Genomic DNA, 17,496 nt, shown 5'->3' on the forward strand with positions numbered 1-17,496 from the left:
CAAATTACTAGTGCTGATGCAGTGTGTTAAAATATCTAAGTTTTGTAATGTTTTCAACAGATATTACAACTACCACATTTTCTTATTTGTTTATACTTATATAATTATGTTTACATTAATTATTTTATGTCCCCAGATCGAATGATCAGGGTTATATTGTTTTTGGCCTGTCTGTCTGTCATCGTATGTGTGTGTCTGTCCCAAAACTTTAAGCTAGCTCATTAAATGAAAACTCTTGGGTCTATGTTCTTTAAACTTCACATGTGCATGCATCTCATTGAGATCTACAATCAAAAATGGTTTTAGGTCACTAGGTGAAAGGTCAAGGTCACTGTGACCTTTACATTCAAAATATAACCTTGTTTCTAAAATAGCTGCCATGCGGCTTCAAAGCGCAGTAGGAGGCATTGTGTTTCACAAACACAGCTCTTGTTTAATGATAAATCTATAAACTAAAAATGGATTACCAAGCTAGAAGAATTAAACAAAACAATATTTCAGGTATGATTTCTTGTTACAGGTCAGATAACCTTGATAGACACAGAGGTTGACCACCCGGACGGTATTGCAGTGGACTGGATTGGTCGCAACCTCTACTGGACAGACACGGGCACTGACCGCATTGAGGTGGCGAGATTGAACGGCACTTCTCGTAAAATACTGATCTCAGATAACCTTGATGAGCCCCGGGCCCTCTGTCTGGACCCGGAACATGGGTAACAGATGCTGACCTTCAACAAGATTTATTGATGGAGCTTTACTCTGGGTTAACCCTTTGCATGCTGGGAAATTTGTCTTCTGCTAAAATGTCGTCTGCTGAATTTCTGAAATTAGCATTTTCTTCGACTTTTTTCAAAGAATACTATCAGAATAGCAAACAGTTTGGATCCAGATGATACGCCACGTTCTGTGGCATCTCATCTGGATCCAAACTGTTTGCAAAGGCCTTCAAAATTCGGTTTAGCACTGAAAGGGTTAAAAAAAAAATGACAGGCTAAAATTGTCATGTTCATCAAATTTCTTTAATAATCTGACATTTTAAAACTTTTTATGATGATGATATTGCATATGGTCTGGACTTACCAACAAGATAAGTTTACTAGTCTGGCAGAAAAATGAACATTGTCAGACAAGTTAGGTTAAGATTTACACACCCATGCATTTGCACTGTCAATGTATCAATATTTGGCTTAGGTACATATGGTGGACAGACTGGGGAAAAGAGCCCAAAATTGAGCGAGCTTTCCTGGACGGCACCAACCGTTCAGTGATAATCAACACTGACCTCAGCTGGCCTAACGGCATTGTAGTGGACTATCGAGAGGACAAGATCTACTGGTGCGATGCCAAGCTTGACCTGATTGAGGTCGCAAACATGGACGGCAGCGGTCGCAGGGTGCTTGTCAGAGATAATCTACCTCATCTGTTTGGATTTAGTCTGTTAGGTAAGTTTGGGGTACAGTTGTAGCATTTTTAATATCCGGGGGAATTACTTCACTTAGTGCAGTATAAAAACAATATTTATTGGTTTTTTAAATAATTAGTTAATACAGTACTTCAGTTTCTTCATGTTGAGTCACTTAACTTTTGAACATCCCCAGCCTGCAATATAAAAATTATGCTCCCATGTGATCTAACTGAGCTTTGCATAGGGAAAACTGGGCTTAAAGTATGTGTGTTAAGTGTTGTCCCAGACTAGCCTGTGCAGTCCGTATACTCTATACTCTTTAAGCCCAGTCTAATCAGGGAGAACACTTTCCGCCTAAACTGGATTTTCTGCGTGCAGATTGCACTGGCTAATCTGGGATGATATTATACACACTTGCAATAAGATCAGTTTTCCAAGAAAGCAGCTCAATTTATCCAGATGAATACCTTTACTGGTCTGAGTGGCAGAGACGGTCAGTGGAGCGAGTCAACAAGAGGACGGGTGGCAACCGGACCCTCATCATTGACCAGCTCCCAGATCTCATGGGGCTCAAGGCCACCAATGTAAGGCTGTAAAGGGTGAGTGGCTGACCCACTAGTTGTGCGTCTGACAATGCTTTGTACATGGCTGGCACACATGGTTCACACAATACAGGACTCACCAATGAAAATGATTTCAGACAGGTGGTAGTTTGACAAGCATGATGCATCTGGGTGGAAGGTGTTATGGACTTTGGTCTTGTTTAGATCACCGTAATGTAGGATATTAATCGGAAACATTCTCATCTAGAACATACTTAAATGTGAGGGTTTCTACAAAACATTGTATGTTCAATAGTAGAGATTAGTTATTAATACAAATTGTCAAAGTACCCGTGTATCAGCCCACTGCTTGCAACAAATACTGATAAGACTTTAAATATTCTTTAAACACCCCTGTAAAGTTATTGCCCAATCAGGAGGTTACACACGTGACCAATTGATGGAAAAGACCAAAATTATTTCATTGGTATATTTACAGTTAATGTAAATAAATTGATTTAATTGGTCAAATGGAAATTGAAACACTCAGTTTGTGACTGAAATCTTCATAGTAATTGAAACTCTTAAAGACCATAAAGGAATTAACTTTAGCAGTAATAATTGAGCAATAATTGTACTTAAAGATGAAATATTTAGAGCTTGAGCAGTACAACATATGATAAAACCCACTGATGTAGCATTTGCTTAGATAGAAGTCAACACTTCTGCTTAAGCTTTTTGATTTACAGGGACTTGCAAGCTTTCATGGCTAAATAAAAGATAACTCCAGTATATTTTGTAGTAAATCATATCATACCACTGTTTTATATTTAAATACAATTATAACCCCATCTGCGTACTTATTATGTGTTTCTGCATATTGACATGTTGTGTGAAATGTTCCAAATGCATATAGATGTATATGGACTGTAGCCGAGTTTTATTCAGGGATCTGAAATATTTCACCTCGTTTCATTGCCGTCAAACATAATGCAACTAATTAGGTAGACAGGTCTAAGTGGTTGAACATTATAACTGCAGCATTATATTACTATTAGTACTTAGGCCAAGAGCCATTGTGTAGTAATTTCCGTTGATGTTGACTTAATTGGAAATAAAACGTTTGCTAATGAAGGTGTTTTTCTGTAGGAAGTACTTTTGTGTACAAAATGTTATATGTTTTTAAGTTTAGCTTATCTGCTGAACCCTTTCCCACTCAGAAGCAAAGTGGAAATGGCTTATGCAATCAGCACAAAACCAGAGCAGCCTGCCAGTCATTTGCTGGCTGTTAAGTTCTATGCTGTTTGCTGAAGCTTTAAAAACTTGAATCTAGTAAGAAACTTATTTAACTCTCATTGATGTGCAAAGGGGTTACAAATTCGTCAAAATGCGTATCCAAGTGGTAAAGGGTTAACATTTCTTATAATGTTATTTAATGTAAAATGTACACAAAAAAGTCATTGTTTATTTACCTTTTCTTTTGAAATATACATCTTAGTCTTGGTTTGACAAATAAAACAAATATTTATAAAGAAGATAATACTTAAGTGGCAACAATAAAAAGAACTTTCGAAAAGTACAGTTAAGACTGATTTTGGATATGCACTTGCTGTTGATTTACTTTTGTTGAAATTATTAATTCGGCAGTTTCTCCATTCAATTAGGTAAAACTTTGTTAGTAATTGACACTGATATTGGCCAACAGTGCATAAGCATTGATGTTTTTCTTCAGGTACCAATCCATGTGGAGAGAACAACGGGTGGTGCAGCCATCTGTGTCTGTACACACCCAATGGGGCCCAGTGTGCATGCCCAGGGGGGCTTGAACTCATTAACAACGGCAAGAAATGCATAGCACCGGATGCATTCCTGCTGTTCACACGGGAGGAGGACATAAAGAGGATGTCTCTGTCCATCTCTACAGCCCACCGCGTGACCAGCTTACCACTGAAAGACATTGAAAAGGTGCTGTCCATCGACTTCGATATCGGAGACAACCGGATTTATTGGACTGACGGTGAATCTATGGTGGGTTGATATGCTGCATTTATAGAACTGAATGTGAATGAGTAACTGTCAACAAAATAGTTATCTTGGAGTGATGCAAAGTAATAAGAACTAACCGAGATTGAATTTTAAAAGGATGTTGATTATCCATTTTAGTCGATTATCCATTTTAGTCAATCAGCCGAGCATTCATGAACGGAAGCTCTAGTGAGAAAATCATAGACTTCGACATCGCCGGTCCCGAGGGAATGGCTGTAGACTGGCTTGCCCACAACATCTATTGGGCAGACTCAGAGTCCAACAGGATTCAGGTGGCTAGACTCAATGGCACCTCGAGACGTGTGCTCATATGGAAGGATCTCAGTCACCCGAAGGCCATTGCCCTGGATCCACCAAATGGGTGCGTTTTAGCTGGCTTAATTGGTGTTGTTTTCTTGTTGCAATTTTTTTTGTAATTTTGTTGGCAAGCCCTCAACAATTTCTCATATGCATACTATTTTTTGTAAATAGTACCTTGGCATAGAATAAGCATCCTAATTGGTTAAATGAGTACAGGCAACCCTTCCTAGCAGGTAAAAAGAAAACAAAGTTTTATTTCCACTGTAATTAATTTTGTAGGCAAATAGTTTATAAAATCAAATTTGCTTTAAATAATAATATTCCATTTTGATGTTTTATTTTACACTCACGAAAATAGACTTCTATTAAATTGCAAGAATTTTAAGTGAATACTTTGTGAATTTTAGGTACATGTACTGGACAGACTGGGCGCAGCCGCCTCGTCTGGAGAGGGCGTGGCTGGACGGAAGCCACCGGGAGGTGATCATCAGTGACATCGGGCGTGTGTATGGTCTCACCATCGACTACTCCCAGAGGCGCCTCTATTGGGCAGACATGGACAAGAAGACCATCGAGTCCTCCGACATGAATGGCACCAACCGCACGAGGATTCTCACGCTGGAGGTGCTAAACAAGCCGATGGCACTAACACAGTACCAAGACTATCTGTACTGGACGGACTGGGAGACACACACCATTGAGAAGGCAAACAAGACGTCTGGGAGTAACAGGACAATGGTGCTGGAGGACTTGGATAAAGTTATGGACCTTCTGGTGTTCCATCATTCCCGGCAGTCGGGTGAGTGACAAAAAACTGGCTAACATATGAGTCGCGTTCTGAGAAAACTTGGCATAATGCATGTGCGTAAAGTGTCGTCCCAGATTAGCCTGTGCAGTCTGCACAGGCTAATCAGAGATGACACTTTCCCCTTTCATGATATTTTCTGTTAAAAGAAAGTCTCTTCTTAGCAAAAATCTAGTTTAGGTAGAAAGTATGGTCCCTGATAAGCATGTGCAGACTGCACAGGCTAATCTGGGATGACACTTTACGCACATGCATTATGCCCAGTTTTCTCAGAACATGACTCATATATGCAAAATCAGTTGTTTTTTGGCAAGAATTCACATGGAATAAAATGGTTAGACGGTTTCATGTTTGTAATCGTTTGTTACATATTTTTCAATTTACTACTATTGTCATATCCTTTGTCAAATGTAATGAAGAATTGAATGACATTTGACGTGGTTCAAAATTAAGTGTATTCTTTAGGGCGTTATAGATATGGTAACTGATATTGACTGAAGTGCCCAAAAGCATTTATTTAGCTCTTATTGCAATAAAAAGTTAATGATTTTTATGTTTTCCTATGTTTTACCTGATACTTTAAGGCATACACTCAAGCACAGATAATAAAATGAACCAATATATCATGTCTTATGATATGCAACATATATTTTATCGCACTTTTACAGCGAATTTGGTTGATTAAAGCCCCATTGATTAAATATCATCTATAATCAACGGCAGGAAATGACGTCAATATTTTGACGAAATGACGTCATAAATCCAGCGAAATTATCCTGTCAAACTAATTTTGTTTAAATAAAAAGGTTTACAGAATAAAAAATGGGATAAATAGAATAATAGATTAGTGTTGATTATAGATCAGGTTTATCATGCTCGGCACGAAAACGAAAAAGCACTCACCAAGGCTCGTGCTTTTTGTTTTCTAAGCCTCGCATGATAAACCTGATCTATAATCAACACTAACCTATTATTCTCTATTTCTTGTTTTTAGGCTGGAATAATTGTATCAAGAACAATGGCGGCTGCTCACACTTGTGTCTGGCAATGCCAGACGCTGTAAACCTCACGAAACAAGTGTCCTGCGCCTGCCCTACCCACTACACGCTTGACAACAAGTCGTGTGTTCCGCCTCAATCCTTCCTGCTCTTCAGTCGCAAGTCAGACATCAGTCGTCTGCTGGTTTTGGAGGACGACTCGGATGCATCACCAGACGTGATTTTGCCCCTGACGGACGTAAATAAAATACGTGCTATAGACTATGACCCAGTCAAGGAGCACATCTACTGGATTGGGGGCAAGTCCAAGTCCATCAAACATGCCAAAGTTGATGGGTCAGAGGTAAAAATTATTTGATTATTGGGCATAACCTGGTAAATAATTAAACTTGTTTCATACCTTCTATAACGCTTTACTGTATCTTATGTACTTTGGTTTAAACTGTCGATACAGTATATTTATGTAAGTGTTTTCATTGTATTGCATGCTAAAGTACCCTGTTACTTTAATATATAAAAACATTGTCTGAAATATTTCATTCTAACATACCGGTAATACACAAAGATTTGTCATAGACAAGGAATTAAATTAACGTTTTGTAACTACTCATTTAAGAAACAAACATTTGTCCAAATTTTAAGAGCTGCATGGTGAAATGTAAATCTCATTTCTGTTGATGATTAAATATTTTTCAGATCTTGTAAGTTTTAAATAATTTTCACAAAATATAGTTTTTATTGGCCAAGCAAGTATTTTCCCATCTTTATGGATAGGGCTAGTGAACATCTTAGGTTAACAACAACATTTTGTCATATTCCTTCACAACTATTTTTCATTGTTTATGATGATAAATATGAATAAAACTAAATTTTTATTTAAATAAACATTTTTAACAACAAACACAAACAAATCTAACAAACCGTGCTCTTTTTTAGGATGGTGTGGTGTTGAACAAGAAAGACAGTGATGGTAATATTCGACCGTTTGACCTTGCGATTGACCCGTTTTCACGTGTTTTATTTTACTCGTCGGCTGAGACGGATTCCATCACATTTGTACACCTGGAACTGGATGTGAGTGGTGTGGTTGTCCAGGGGCCTCACTACAAACCACGCTACCTGGCTGTTAACCCATTTAAAGGGTGAGTCGAAAAACGTCTTACACTTTCTTAATTGTACTGTTTTTAGGCCCTATGGAGTCAATAAAAATTACTGGCCCTTTGTAATTTTGTCATCAGTAAAATAAATAGTAGATTTGTCTGCGTTCAAACATAGGGCCATCAGTAATTGTAACACATTTCTAGTTAGTAAAGAAATTTAAAGAAATAATAATAAACACATACCATAAGGAATTCAATGAAACTTTATGGGAAGCTTCACTACCAAGAGCAGATGTGCATATTATCAGCGGGTTCTGGTCAGATGATTTTTCACAGAGTTATGGCTCTTTGAAATTTTCTATAAAAAAATTATTGTCCCCCCCAACTACTGTGCCCTCAAGACGTTTCCTTTTATCTGAATATATAGTGCAATATTGTGACAAAAAAAAACTTTGGGGAGCATCACCCGTCTCCGACGGTTTCTTGTTAATATGAATATGTCCCAAAGTGGGTGTTTGAACATGTCTTTTAGTACTGGGTGGACTGCTGGATCTTCCATAGTTTACTGACCTAAATTTGTTATATGATCATAAAGAAAGGAATATTGCTGCAATAAATTTTGGCATGGTGGCCCTTTGTCTGTTTTGTGTGTCCGAAAGCTTCAAGTTTTCAAAACCTTTTTTATTGCTGTACGGGTCTTACTCAAACCATTCCTTTGAAGTGACCTCAATGTTTAGATTTACATGTATTATATAGTCCAATTATTAGCTCGGCTGTTTTCGGAGAAAACCGGAGGTATTGTCATAGCCAGCTCGTAGTGTCATGTCCGTCGCCGTCCGCTTCGTGCTAAAACCTTAACATTTTGTCAAGGTTTTGAACATTGGCTCTAAAATCAAAGTGCTTCCACCTACAAATTTGAAACTTCATATGTAGCTGCACCTTAATGAGTTCTACATGCCACACCCAATTTTGGGTCACTAGGTCAAAGGTCAAGGTCACTGTGACTTCTAAAAAAAATAAAAAAATCTGTCAAGCTTTCATTTATTATGCTCCCCCAGAATTTATTTTGGGGGGAGCATATAGTCGCCGCTTCGTCTGTCCGTCCATGTGTCCGTGTGTCCTTCCGTGCACAATTTTTGTCTGGGCTATTTCTCAGCAACTAATGACCAGAATTCAATGAAACTTTATGGGAAGCTTCACTACCAAGAGGAGATGTGCATATTATCAGCGGGTTCTGGTCGGATGATTTTTCACAGAGTTATGGCCCTTTGAAATTTTCCATTAAATGTACATATAGTACAATTCTTGTCCGGGCTATTTCTCAGCAACTAATGACCGGAATTCAATGAAACTTTATGGGAAGCTTCACTACCAAGAGGAGATGTGCATATTATCAGCGGGTTCTGGTCGGATGATTTTTCACAGAGTTATGGCCCTTTGAAATTTTCCATTAACTGTACATATAGTGCAATTCTTGTCCGGGCTATTTCTCAGCAACTAATGACCGGAATTCAATGAAACTTTATGGGAAGCTTCACTATCAAGAGGAGATGTGCATATTATCAGCGGGTTCTAGTTGGATGATTTTTCACAAAGTTATGGCCCTTTGAAATTTTCTATAAAAAAATTATTGTCCCCCCAACTACTGTACCCTCAAGACGTTTCCTTTTATCTGAATATATAGTGCAATATTGTGACAAAAAAACACTTTGGGGAGCATCATTGTCTCCAACTGTTTCTTGTTCAAAACTGCACCGGCAGCCGAGCGTGGCACCTGTTATGCAGTGCTTTTGTTTTTACTCCCACCTCTTTATCTACTGGCTTAATCTTTTAACTTTCACAGTTGAATGACTCTAAATTGAAGGTTATTGTAAAGAAAGAACTTAAGGACATTTTTTTGCAGAATATACCGGTAATAGATTTATGCGTGTACAAACATGTGTTGTGTGACATAATTCTAAGCAACATTTTTCTAGTTAAATTTATTGTTAAGTAATGTTCTGCATTGAATAAACAATAATTAACAAACGTGAATGGTTCGTGTGGGGGAAAGTGTTTTGTAAAGGACATGCTAAAATGAGACTTTGTTTCTAAATTCATTACTTAAGGCTTGTGTGTTGTCTTATTCCATTTCCATATTTGGGTGTTGTTCGTTTGACATCAATGTGTAAGTTTAGCTTTAATGTGCATGTACATTTATTAGGAGCATGTATGGATCTACTAATCATAATACTTTAATTGCTTACATAAACAGCAATAAATTATTTCAGGCACCTGTATTGGACAAGTGAAAAGAGCCCTCCAACTATTCAGCGATCGCTATTGGATGGTACTGAAGTAATTTCTTTGTTTCACTCGGACCTTTCAAAACCTGGTCCAATAGCAGTGGACCCCAATGAGGACTTGCTGTTCTGGGCTGATCAGGAGGACAATGTGATAGAGTGCAGTGATCTCTCTGGAGGAAACCGCAAGGTGCTCTTGAATGGCAAAACTACCGATAAGCTCCAAACAGTCACAGGTATTGCTGTCTTTGAGCAGTATTTGTATTGGGTGGATAAGGATAAGAAGTTCATAGGAAGAATGGATAAAAAGACTGGATCCAATGTGACCATCATTCTAGGAAGGGTGCCCAATCTGACTGACATACATGCAGCGATGCAAATTGACCCAGAATTTCTGAAAGCACATCCATGTGCAAGAAATAATGGTAATTGTTCGTATATATGCATCGCTAAGAGCTCTCAAAGTGCGCAGTGTTCCTGCCCGAATGACTTGGTTCTGGTCGATGAACGGTCCTGTGCAGAGAAAACGACATGCAAAGCAAGTGAGTTCACTTGTACTACAAAATCAGCTGAGTGCGTGCCTAATAACTGGGTGTGTGATGGCACTGCTGATTGTACTGATAAGTCCGATGAAAAAGATTGCCCGGTGTGCGAACCCAATTTTTTTCTGTGTAATGACAAGAAGTGTATCCCTGAAGTTCAGGTCTGTGATGGAATACCACATTGTGCTGACCGTGGGGACGAGGCGGGATGCTGTAAAAAAGAGTCAGAAACTAAGTGTGCTGATGGTAACAAGTGTTACGAGCGTGTGGGCCGCTGTGACGGTAAGCAAGATTGTGAAGATAACTCTGACGAGAGTGGATGTGATAACCAGACATCAAGTGCAGATACAAAGTCAGTTTCGCCTTACGTCATTGTGGCTGTCGTGGTGGGAGTGTTTGCAATCATAGTTGTTGGTGTGTTAGTGTTTGCATGTCGGAGAAAGTCGCCCGAGTTTCCGTATGAAATGCATGAAAAGATTGTGTTAAAACCTATTCATAGTAGTGAAGCACCGAATAGTTCAGTCAAACCAAAGCGCAGCAAGAAACATGAACGAAAAGCATTAATATCTGCAACTTTATCATTAGGTTCTGAAACTGTGTATGACCGTAATCACGTCACAGGAGCCTCCTCAAGTAGTTCAGCCGTGACTCAGTACCCCAAAGAAACACTTAACCCACCTCCTAGCCCTGTAACAGACAGGTCCGTTTGTGTTGGCGAATACTCCGACTACAAAACAAACAGCTCATCAGTTCATTCATACAAAAAACATCGGCGGAGACATGGCCATGTGCCGCCCCCGCCCACCACCCCTTGCAGCACAGACGTCTGTGAAGACAGCGAGCCCTACTTTCGACAACAGAACAAATTCTTCAACTTCTCAATCCCAGAGATGGCTTACGACTCTGACCCTTATCCCCCACCCCCTACCCCCCACAGCAATTATTTCTCTGATGAATTGACAAGTTGCCCTGATTCTCCTACGACGGAGCGTAGCTATTTCAACCCTTACCCACCCCCTCCCTCCCCAGTTGCTACATCAGACTGTTAGACAGTTATTTGATTGTAATTACATGTACTTTATTTGCATATTTATTAGGTGTGATCTTAAAGTAATGAAATCTTAGATGTTCAAGTGTACAGTTACATGCATACTTGGCGAGTTAGGAATGCTATATAGTCACATGTCTCTGAATGTATTTGCAATGTTCTATTTTAATGGCATGTATATAACATTTAGTTATATTAGTTATTTTGTCATTTGTGCTATCAGTTTCATTGTTTTATGACAAAACTTTAAGCCAAACCATAATGTGTATCAATAGTAATAAACCTGTTACATTAAAAGCACATTAGTTAAAGGCCTCATATTAAATTGATGTTTTGCTGTGTGTGTTAGAGCTATAACGATTCACCCATCATTCGATTCAATTTGATTTTGATACCAAATGGTCCGATAAACTATTTGCTGCTTATTTTGCAAACTATTTCCTGTTTGGTTTGTCCAGAGCATGAATTAATATGTTTGGTATTTGTTATTAACTTATTGTAGTACATTTAAAGTTTTTAATTTTTTAAATAAAATATAAAAACGCAACATTGTTTTATAAGACACAAATGTATTGAACAATCTTCCTGTTGAGTTATTCTTAAATGAAATAAAATGCACAATGTATCACAAGTGTTTAACACAAAAAAAGAACATGTAAGTATATAATAAAAGGAATATTAAGCAAGGCAATCGCAAACAGTTTAGTAAACACACCATATGGGTAACTTAGGTCAACAAAACACGTTTTGCAAGTTGCCTTTGCATCAGAACCTTTGTGAAACCAGAAATGTTCCCATACTTTTGATTTTAATTTTGACGGTGCGTCTTTCGGTGTGGTTGAAGAAGCCATTTTACCGGCTGATATAATGCTCAGCATGTTATTAATTCATTCATTTGATGCCATATTGGCTATTGACGAATCACAAGACGTATTACAAATGACAAATACGTTTAGACAAGTGATTTGGAAAGTAGCGTTTAAAATGCGGATCAATCGGGAACGCATCGAACGGAATCGAAATTGGCCGTATTGGTATCGAAATCGAATCGACGGCGTTGAACCGTTTTTTCGATGCATCAAACCAAATCGTTACAGCTCTAGTGTATGTATTCATACATTTAATATATTATATTTCATATTGGTAAATTCTGACTTCAAAGTAGGAAAACCAAATCTGATGTTGACATGAGTAATGATAAGTAAGTCTTTTATGCACACCATGTGTTCAGTGGCTTATTGAGTTGCTTGAGTTGCTTGTAGATAAGAACCTTATTACATGTTAGACTGTTAATGATCCATTTTCTTGTTTTCAAATCAATTGATTATTAATGATTTATTATCTTAATGTTGTTGTTTTTTAACATTAAGTTAACTGGTTGTGTAATTTTATTTTTACAGTCAATTTAAAATTCAAACTTAACATAAGGAAATTAAGAGTTTTCCCAGCCTCTCAAACTTCAATTTTTTTATTGTTTACAACATCAGAAATATTAAGTTTTACATATAAGCCAGTGTAAGGGGAAATAGGGCTTCATGCATCAGGGTAAACTATCATCCCAGGTTAGCATGTGCACACAGAACAGGCTTATTTGGGACAACCTTTTCCATATAGGCTCGATTTTTGTTTAGTAGAGACTATTCTTTTAAACACAAAAACATAAACATGGACAGTGTTATTCTGATTAGCATGTGCAGACTGCGCCTGGGTCGATACTTTACATGTGCAGACTGCGCCTGGGTCGATACTTTACATGTGCAGACTGCGCCTGGGTCGATACTTTACGAGCATGCATTGAGAATGTTTTCCCAGACCATTGCCCATATTTTATTACATTATTATCAAACTGTTTTTTTAAAATGCCAGTATTTATGATAGTGTCACATTTTAATGTACCCTGCAGCCTTATTTTCAGTGTAAATATTATGTTTTAAATTCATTAACATTTGTACACATTCATAGCATAGACTTATAATGCATCAACTAGGGCAAAGATTTTTTTGTTTTGTTAGTACATATGCACATGCTAATGACGTTAAAGGTTAATATTCATTGTTTTACTTGTATGAAGTTTTTTCGTTATTACAGTATTCACTCAACCTGGTATGTTTTTGGACATTTCTGTTTTGGAGAACATTTTCATAAGTGGATATAAGTGTTCTTATTTTTCCATGTTATGTTTTAACTTCAAGGAACTTTTAGAAAAGGAACAATTTTTTTGTATAAATTTTTGCAGAGATATGCTATTTTATTTGAATTGTGGTTACGCCTTAAAACAGTTATCATTTATTGGGTTGTTTAATAAAGCAATTTATTTTCAAAAAGTATTCGTTGAACCATTGATGTCTATTAGCAAGTTATAATAGGCTTCTATATAAAGTGACCTGTCATGCCTGTAATTTAACTTATCACCATTCTCCAAAGTATTATCCAAAGACATATTCTGAAATTTTGGACAAAAAAGTCGGTAATGCAAAAAAGAAGATTGAATAGATATGTGCTTCGCTCTGAGAAAACAGGGCATAATGCATGTGCGTAAAGTGTTGTCCCAGATAAGCCTGTGCAGTCTGCAAGGCTAATTAGGGATGACCCTATCTGATTTATTGGATTTTGTTAAGAAGAAACGAAAAAATTCCATAAAAGCAGGAAGTGTCTTCCCTGATTAGCCTGTGCGGACCGCTGAGGCTAATCTGGGGCGACACTCTACAGGCATGCATTAAATCCCAGAGTGCTGCTAAATATGTAATTGGTTTTTCATTGTTATTTCAAGTCTGGGAAGTAGGGGGAGGTACTGGTTAAAATAGGCATACTAAGTATTAGATTCTACAAGAATTCTATTAAGATTATTACATAACATTCAGCAATATACAACAAACTCAAACCTAGCATTATATGGGTCTGAAAAGTAACGAGTTGACTCTGAAATTGGGAGTCAGTTTGTATGTGGCAATTTTCATTTTGAATTTTAAATACTTTTTAGAAAATGATTATGTTTTTAAGACAGTTTTATAACATACTAAGTATAAATTTTAAGTAGGCTTATAGTTTTTAATTAGTGTTTTCTTAAATTTTTAGCCAGTTTGTAAATAGAGAGCACCGCAAAATTGTGCTTATTTTGTTTTTTTGACTACCTCAAACTGTAGTGTGTGACTTTAGCTTTGGAGATTTAGTATGAACATGTAGCAATTGTAAAGCAATTGTTATGGATAATCAATGGGAATAACACATTTTGTAGTTGCCAGAAAAAATATCAAATAGATTTTAACGCTTTCCCCCATAAGAAGCGAAGTGAAAATGGCTTTTGCAACCAGCATAAAACCAGAATAGCCTGCGAGCAACTCGCATTCTGTTCAGGTTTTATGCTGTTTGCTGCTCATCAGTATCTAAGGGTTGGAGATGAAGCCTTAAAAACCTGAATCTAGTAAGAAAGGTCTTCAATTAAATTTAACTTTCCAAGGGACTACACATGCGTAAAAATATGTATCTAAGTGGTACAGGGTTAAGCAAAAAAATGAATAGCGGGTGGTGAGATGAGTTTTGTGTGTCAACCCACATATTTGAAAAACGTGTTATACAAATGTAACAGGGTGTTTGTTATAAGAGTTGCAAATAGCACAGTGTTACTGTTGTGACAAGTAGACCACCAGGTCACTACATAGGACATAGATCATTGCTTCTTATGATTTCATAAAAAATATTCTTCTATTGAGTATTGGTTTATGAAAAACATGTATGTTGTTGTGATATGATGTTTTTTATTTAAAGGTTTTGTGCAAATTAAAATGTATGTTGTTATTGTAGAAATGAGCCTCCCTCTTAGAAAACAGTTCTTAACCCTTTGCATGCTGGGAAATTTGTCGTCTGCTAAAATGTCGTCTGCTGAATTTCTAAAATAAGCATTTTCTTCGATTTTTTTCAAAAAATACTATCAGAATAGCAAACAGTTTGGATCCTGATGAGTCGCAACGTTCTGTGGCGTCTCATCTGGATCCAAACTGTTTGCAAAGGCCTTTAAAATTCGGTTCCAGCACTGAAAGGGTTATTGCAGGCCACTCAGGCTAATCAGGGACAACACTTTCTGTAGGAACTTTTATTAACTAAGAAAGATTCCTTTTAAAGAAAAATATCATATAAGTAGAAAAAGTATCGTCCCTGCACAGGCATATCTTGGATGAAACTTTACCCTTTCCCACTTAGAAGCAAAGTGAAAATGGCTATGTGCAAACAGCATAAAACCAGAACAGCCTGGGAGTAACTGGGAGTCTGTTCAGGTTTTATGCTGGTTGCTGCTTGTCAGTATCTTAGTGTTGGAAATGAAGCCTTTAAAACTTTAATCTAGTAAGAATGGTCTTTAATTAAATGTAACTTTATTAGGGACTACAAATGCATCAAAATACGTATCTAAGTGGTAAAGGGTTAAAAGAAAAATATTATTAAAGTGGAAAGTGTCGTCCCTGCACCGGCATATCTGGGATAAAACTTAACACACCTGCATTAACCATTACAGTGCTGGAACCGAATTTTGAGGTCTTTGCAAACAGTTTGGATCCAGATGAGACGCCACAGAACGTGGCGTCTCATCTGGATCCAAACTGTTTGCTATTTATATAGTATTCTTTGAAAAAAAATCGAAGAAAATGCTAATTTTAGAAATTCAGCAGACGACATTTTAGCAGATGACAAATTACCCAGCATGCAAAGGGTTAAGCCATGCTTTCCCAAAGTGGGGCTTCATGGATTAATTATGTTATCAAATGTCAACGAAATGCCTTCTTTTTGAAAAAACTCTATTTTGCTTGAATAAGAAAGGACAATGTTCAATTGATGCATCTGTAAGCAATAGGAAGGCATATCATGCACACAGGTTGTTTTATTATTTCAAAGTTTGTTATATGATAAACACTTATTTATATCTTTAAGAGACTTAGTTTATCCCGTGAAAGGGGCAGGTGTGTATGACAACTGATATATGCCCCAAAGCATAAATATTGTGTTACTGATCTCTGTATAGTATGAGGATAAATATAAACTTGTTATAATCAGGTTTTACGCCATGATATAAATTGAGAAATATAAGCACAACCCTTTGAGGGAGAGGTATAATATGTTGTTAAGAATGTATTGGAATTTTATATTCTGTTGGCTAGTATGTTCATATTCTTTTATATTTAGAATGAGTGATGAAAAAAGTGTGCTCTCACAATTTAATGATATTTTATATTTGTTTTGAACAAACTGCATGCCTTTCATGTACATGTACATATGTCATTGAAAATGTTATTTTATCATCGTTTAGCATTGATAGATTATTTTACAGATAATGTTAAGTGGTTCCATTGAATTGTTTGTATTTAAAATATTGCTTACTATATATTTTGCATTGTATTCAATGTAATTAAATAAAAAAATATGCAAACAGATTGATGTATTTTCAGAAAACAAAAATGAAGTAGAAATGAAAGTATTTAATAATTTTTAAAATATTTTTTCTTTACAAAAATTTGAAAGTTTAGAACCAAAAGAAATTTTCTTTAAGATTTCTATTCCAATTTGTTGCAACAAACATTTCCTCAGATACATTATTCATAATTTTCTTAAATTCTTGGCAAATGTACAATTTTAACTGTTAACCCATTTATGCCTAGCACCTGGAAAAAAGGCCTTGGCAAACCGCGTAGACCCAGATGAGACGCCACATGATGTGGCGTCTCATCAGGGTCTGCGCTGTTTGCTTAAAGGAATTTCAGTAAGAAATATTCAAAATATAGAAATAAGTATACTAGACATCCATAATTTTGGAAAAAACTTGATCCAATGTAGAAGGATGGGAGAGTCCACTAGGCTTAAATGGGTTAATTAATGTACTGATCTGGCTCTGTGCTATACATTTTGTCAATTTAAAGGTGTCCTGATTTTAAGATTCAAGTTGCTTGACTAGATGCCTGTAATCTGTCAGCTGGTGCAGATTATTAACTCCAGTGTATTTCAATTGTGATGTTTCCTTTTATTCATGTAGATATAACATAGCATTTTTGAAAATGTTTATCTTGTAAGTGCTAATTATATTACTGATATATGTATGACACATTTTTGAATCTATTAAAAGCATCAGAATGATGCTGAAATTACTTTCTTATGTGTTATTTATTACATTTATTTAGTGTGACCAAATATTTGTAACCTGTACTTGACAAACTACACATTTGTTTTCTGGTCTGAATAACCACAATCAATTATACATATAATCATCGGAAACAATGAAAGAATGCTTCTTGTTTGTGAAGTACTAATATCAGTACACAAATAACCTTAATGTGTTAACTAAGTACTTGAATAGTAGACACAAGCAGATACTAAAGTATTATTTCGGATGGTTATTAGGTAAATACAAGTAAATACAAGATGTGTTTGTGAAACACAATGTC

The 17,496-nt window shown here is 36.6% G+C and overlaps 1 protein-coding gene across 1 annotated transcript in view; it reads left to right on the forward strand.

Annotated features, from left to right (window-relative positions):
• LOC127836292 (low-density lipoprotein receptor-related protein 6-like) overlaps positions 1-17,199 on the forward strand; it is a 49,071-nt gene extending 31,872 nt beyond the window's left edge. Inside the window, 9 exon segments of the mRNA XM_052362801.1 lie at positions 521-716; positions 1,195-1,445; positions 1,868-2,014; positions 3,683-3,978; positions 4,131-4,357; positions 4,704-5,095; positions 6,096-6,442; positions 7,036-7,241; positions 9,470-17,199. Coding sequence (XP_052218761.1) covers positions 521-716; positions 1,195-1,445; positions 1,868-2,014; positions 3,683-3,978; positions 4,131-4,357; positions 4,704-5,095; positions 6,096-6,442; positions 7,036-7,241; positions 9,470-11,072 — 3,665 coding nt within the window. The 3' untranslated portion in view covers positions 11,073-17,199.
• Positions 17,200-17,496: the final 297 nt, after the last annotated feature.

Source organism: Dreissena polymorpha, chromosome 1, assembly GCF_020536995.1.
Source record: "Dreissena polymorpha isolate Duluth1 chromosome 1, UMN_Dpol_1.0, whole genome shotgun sequence".
NCBI classification, from domain to species: domain Eukaryota; kingdom Metazoa; phylum Mollusca; class Bivalvia; order Myida; family Dreissenidae; genus Dreissena; species Dreissena polymorpha.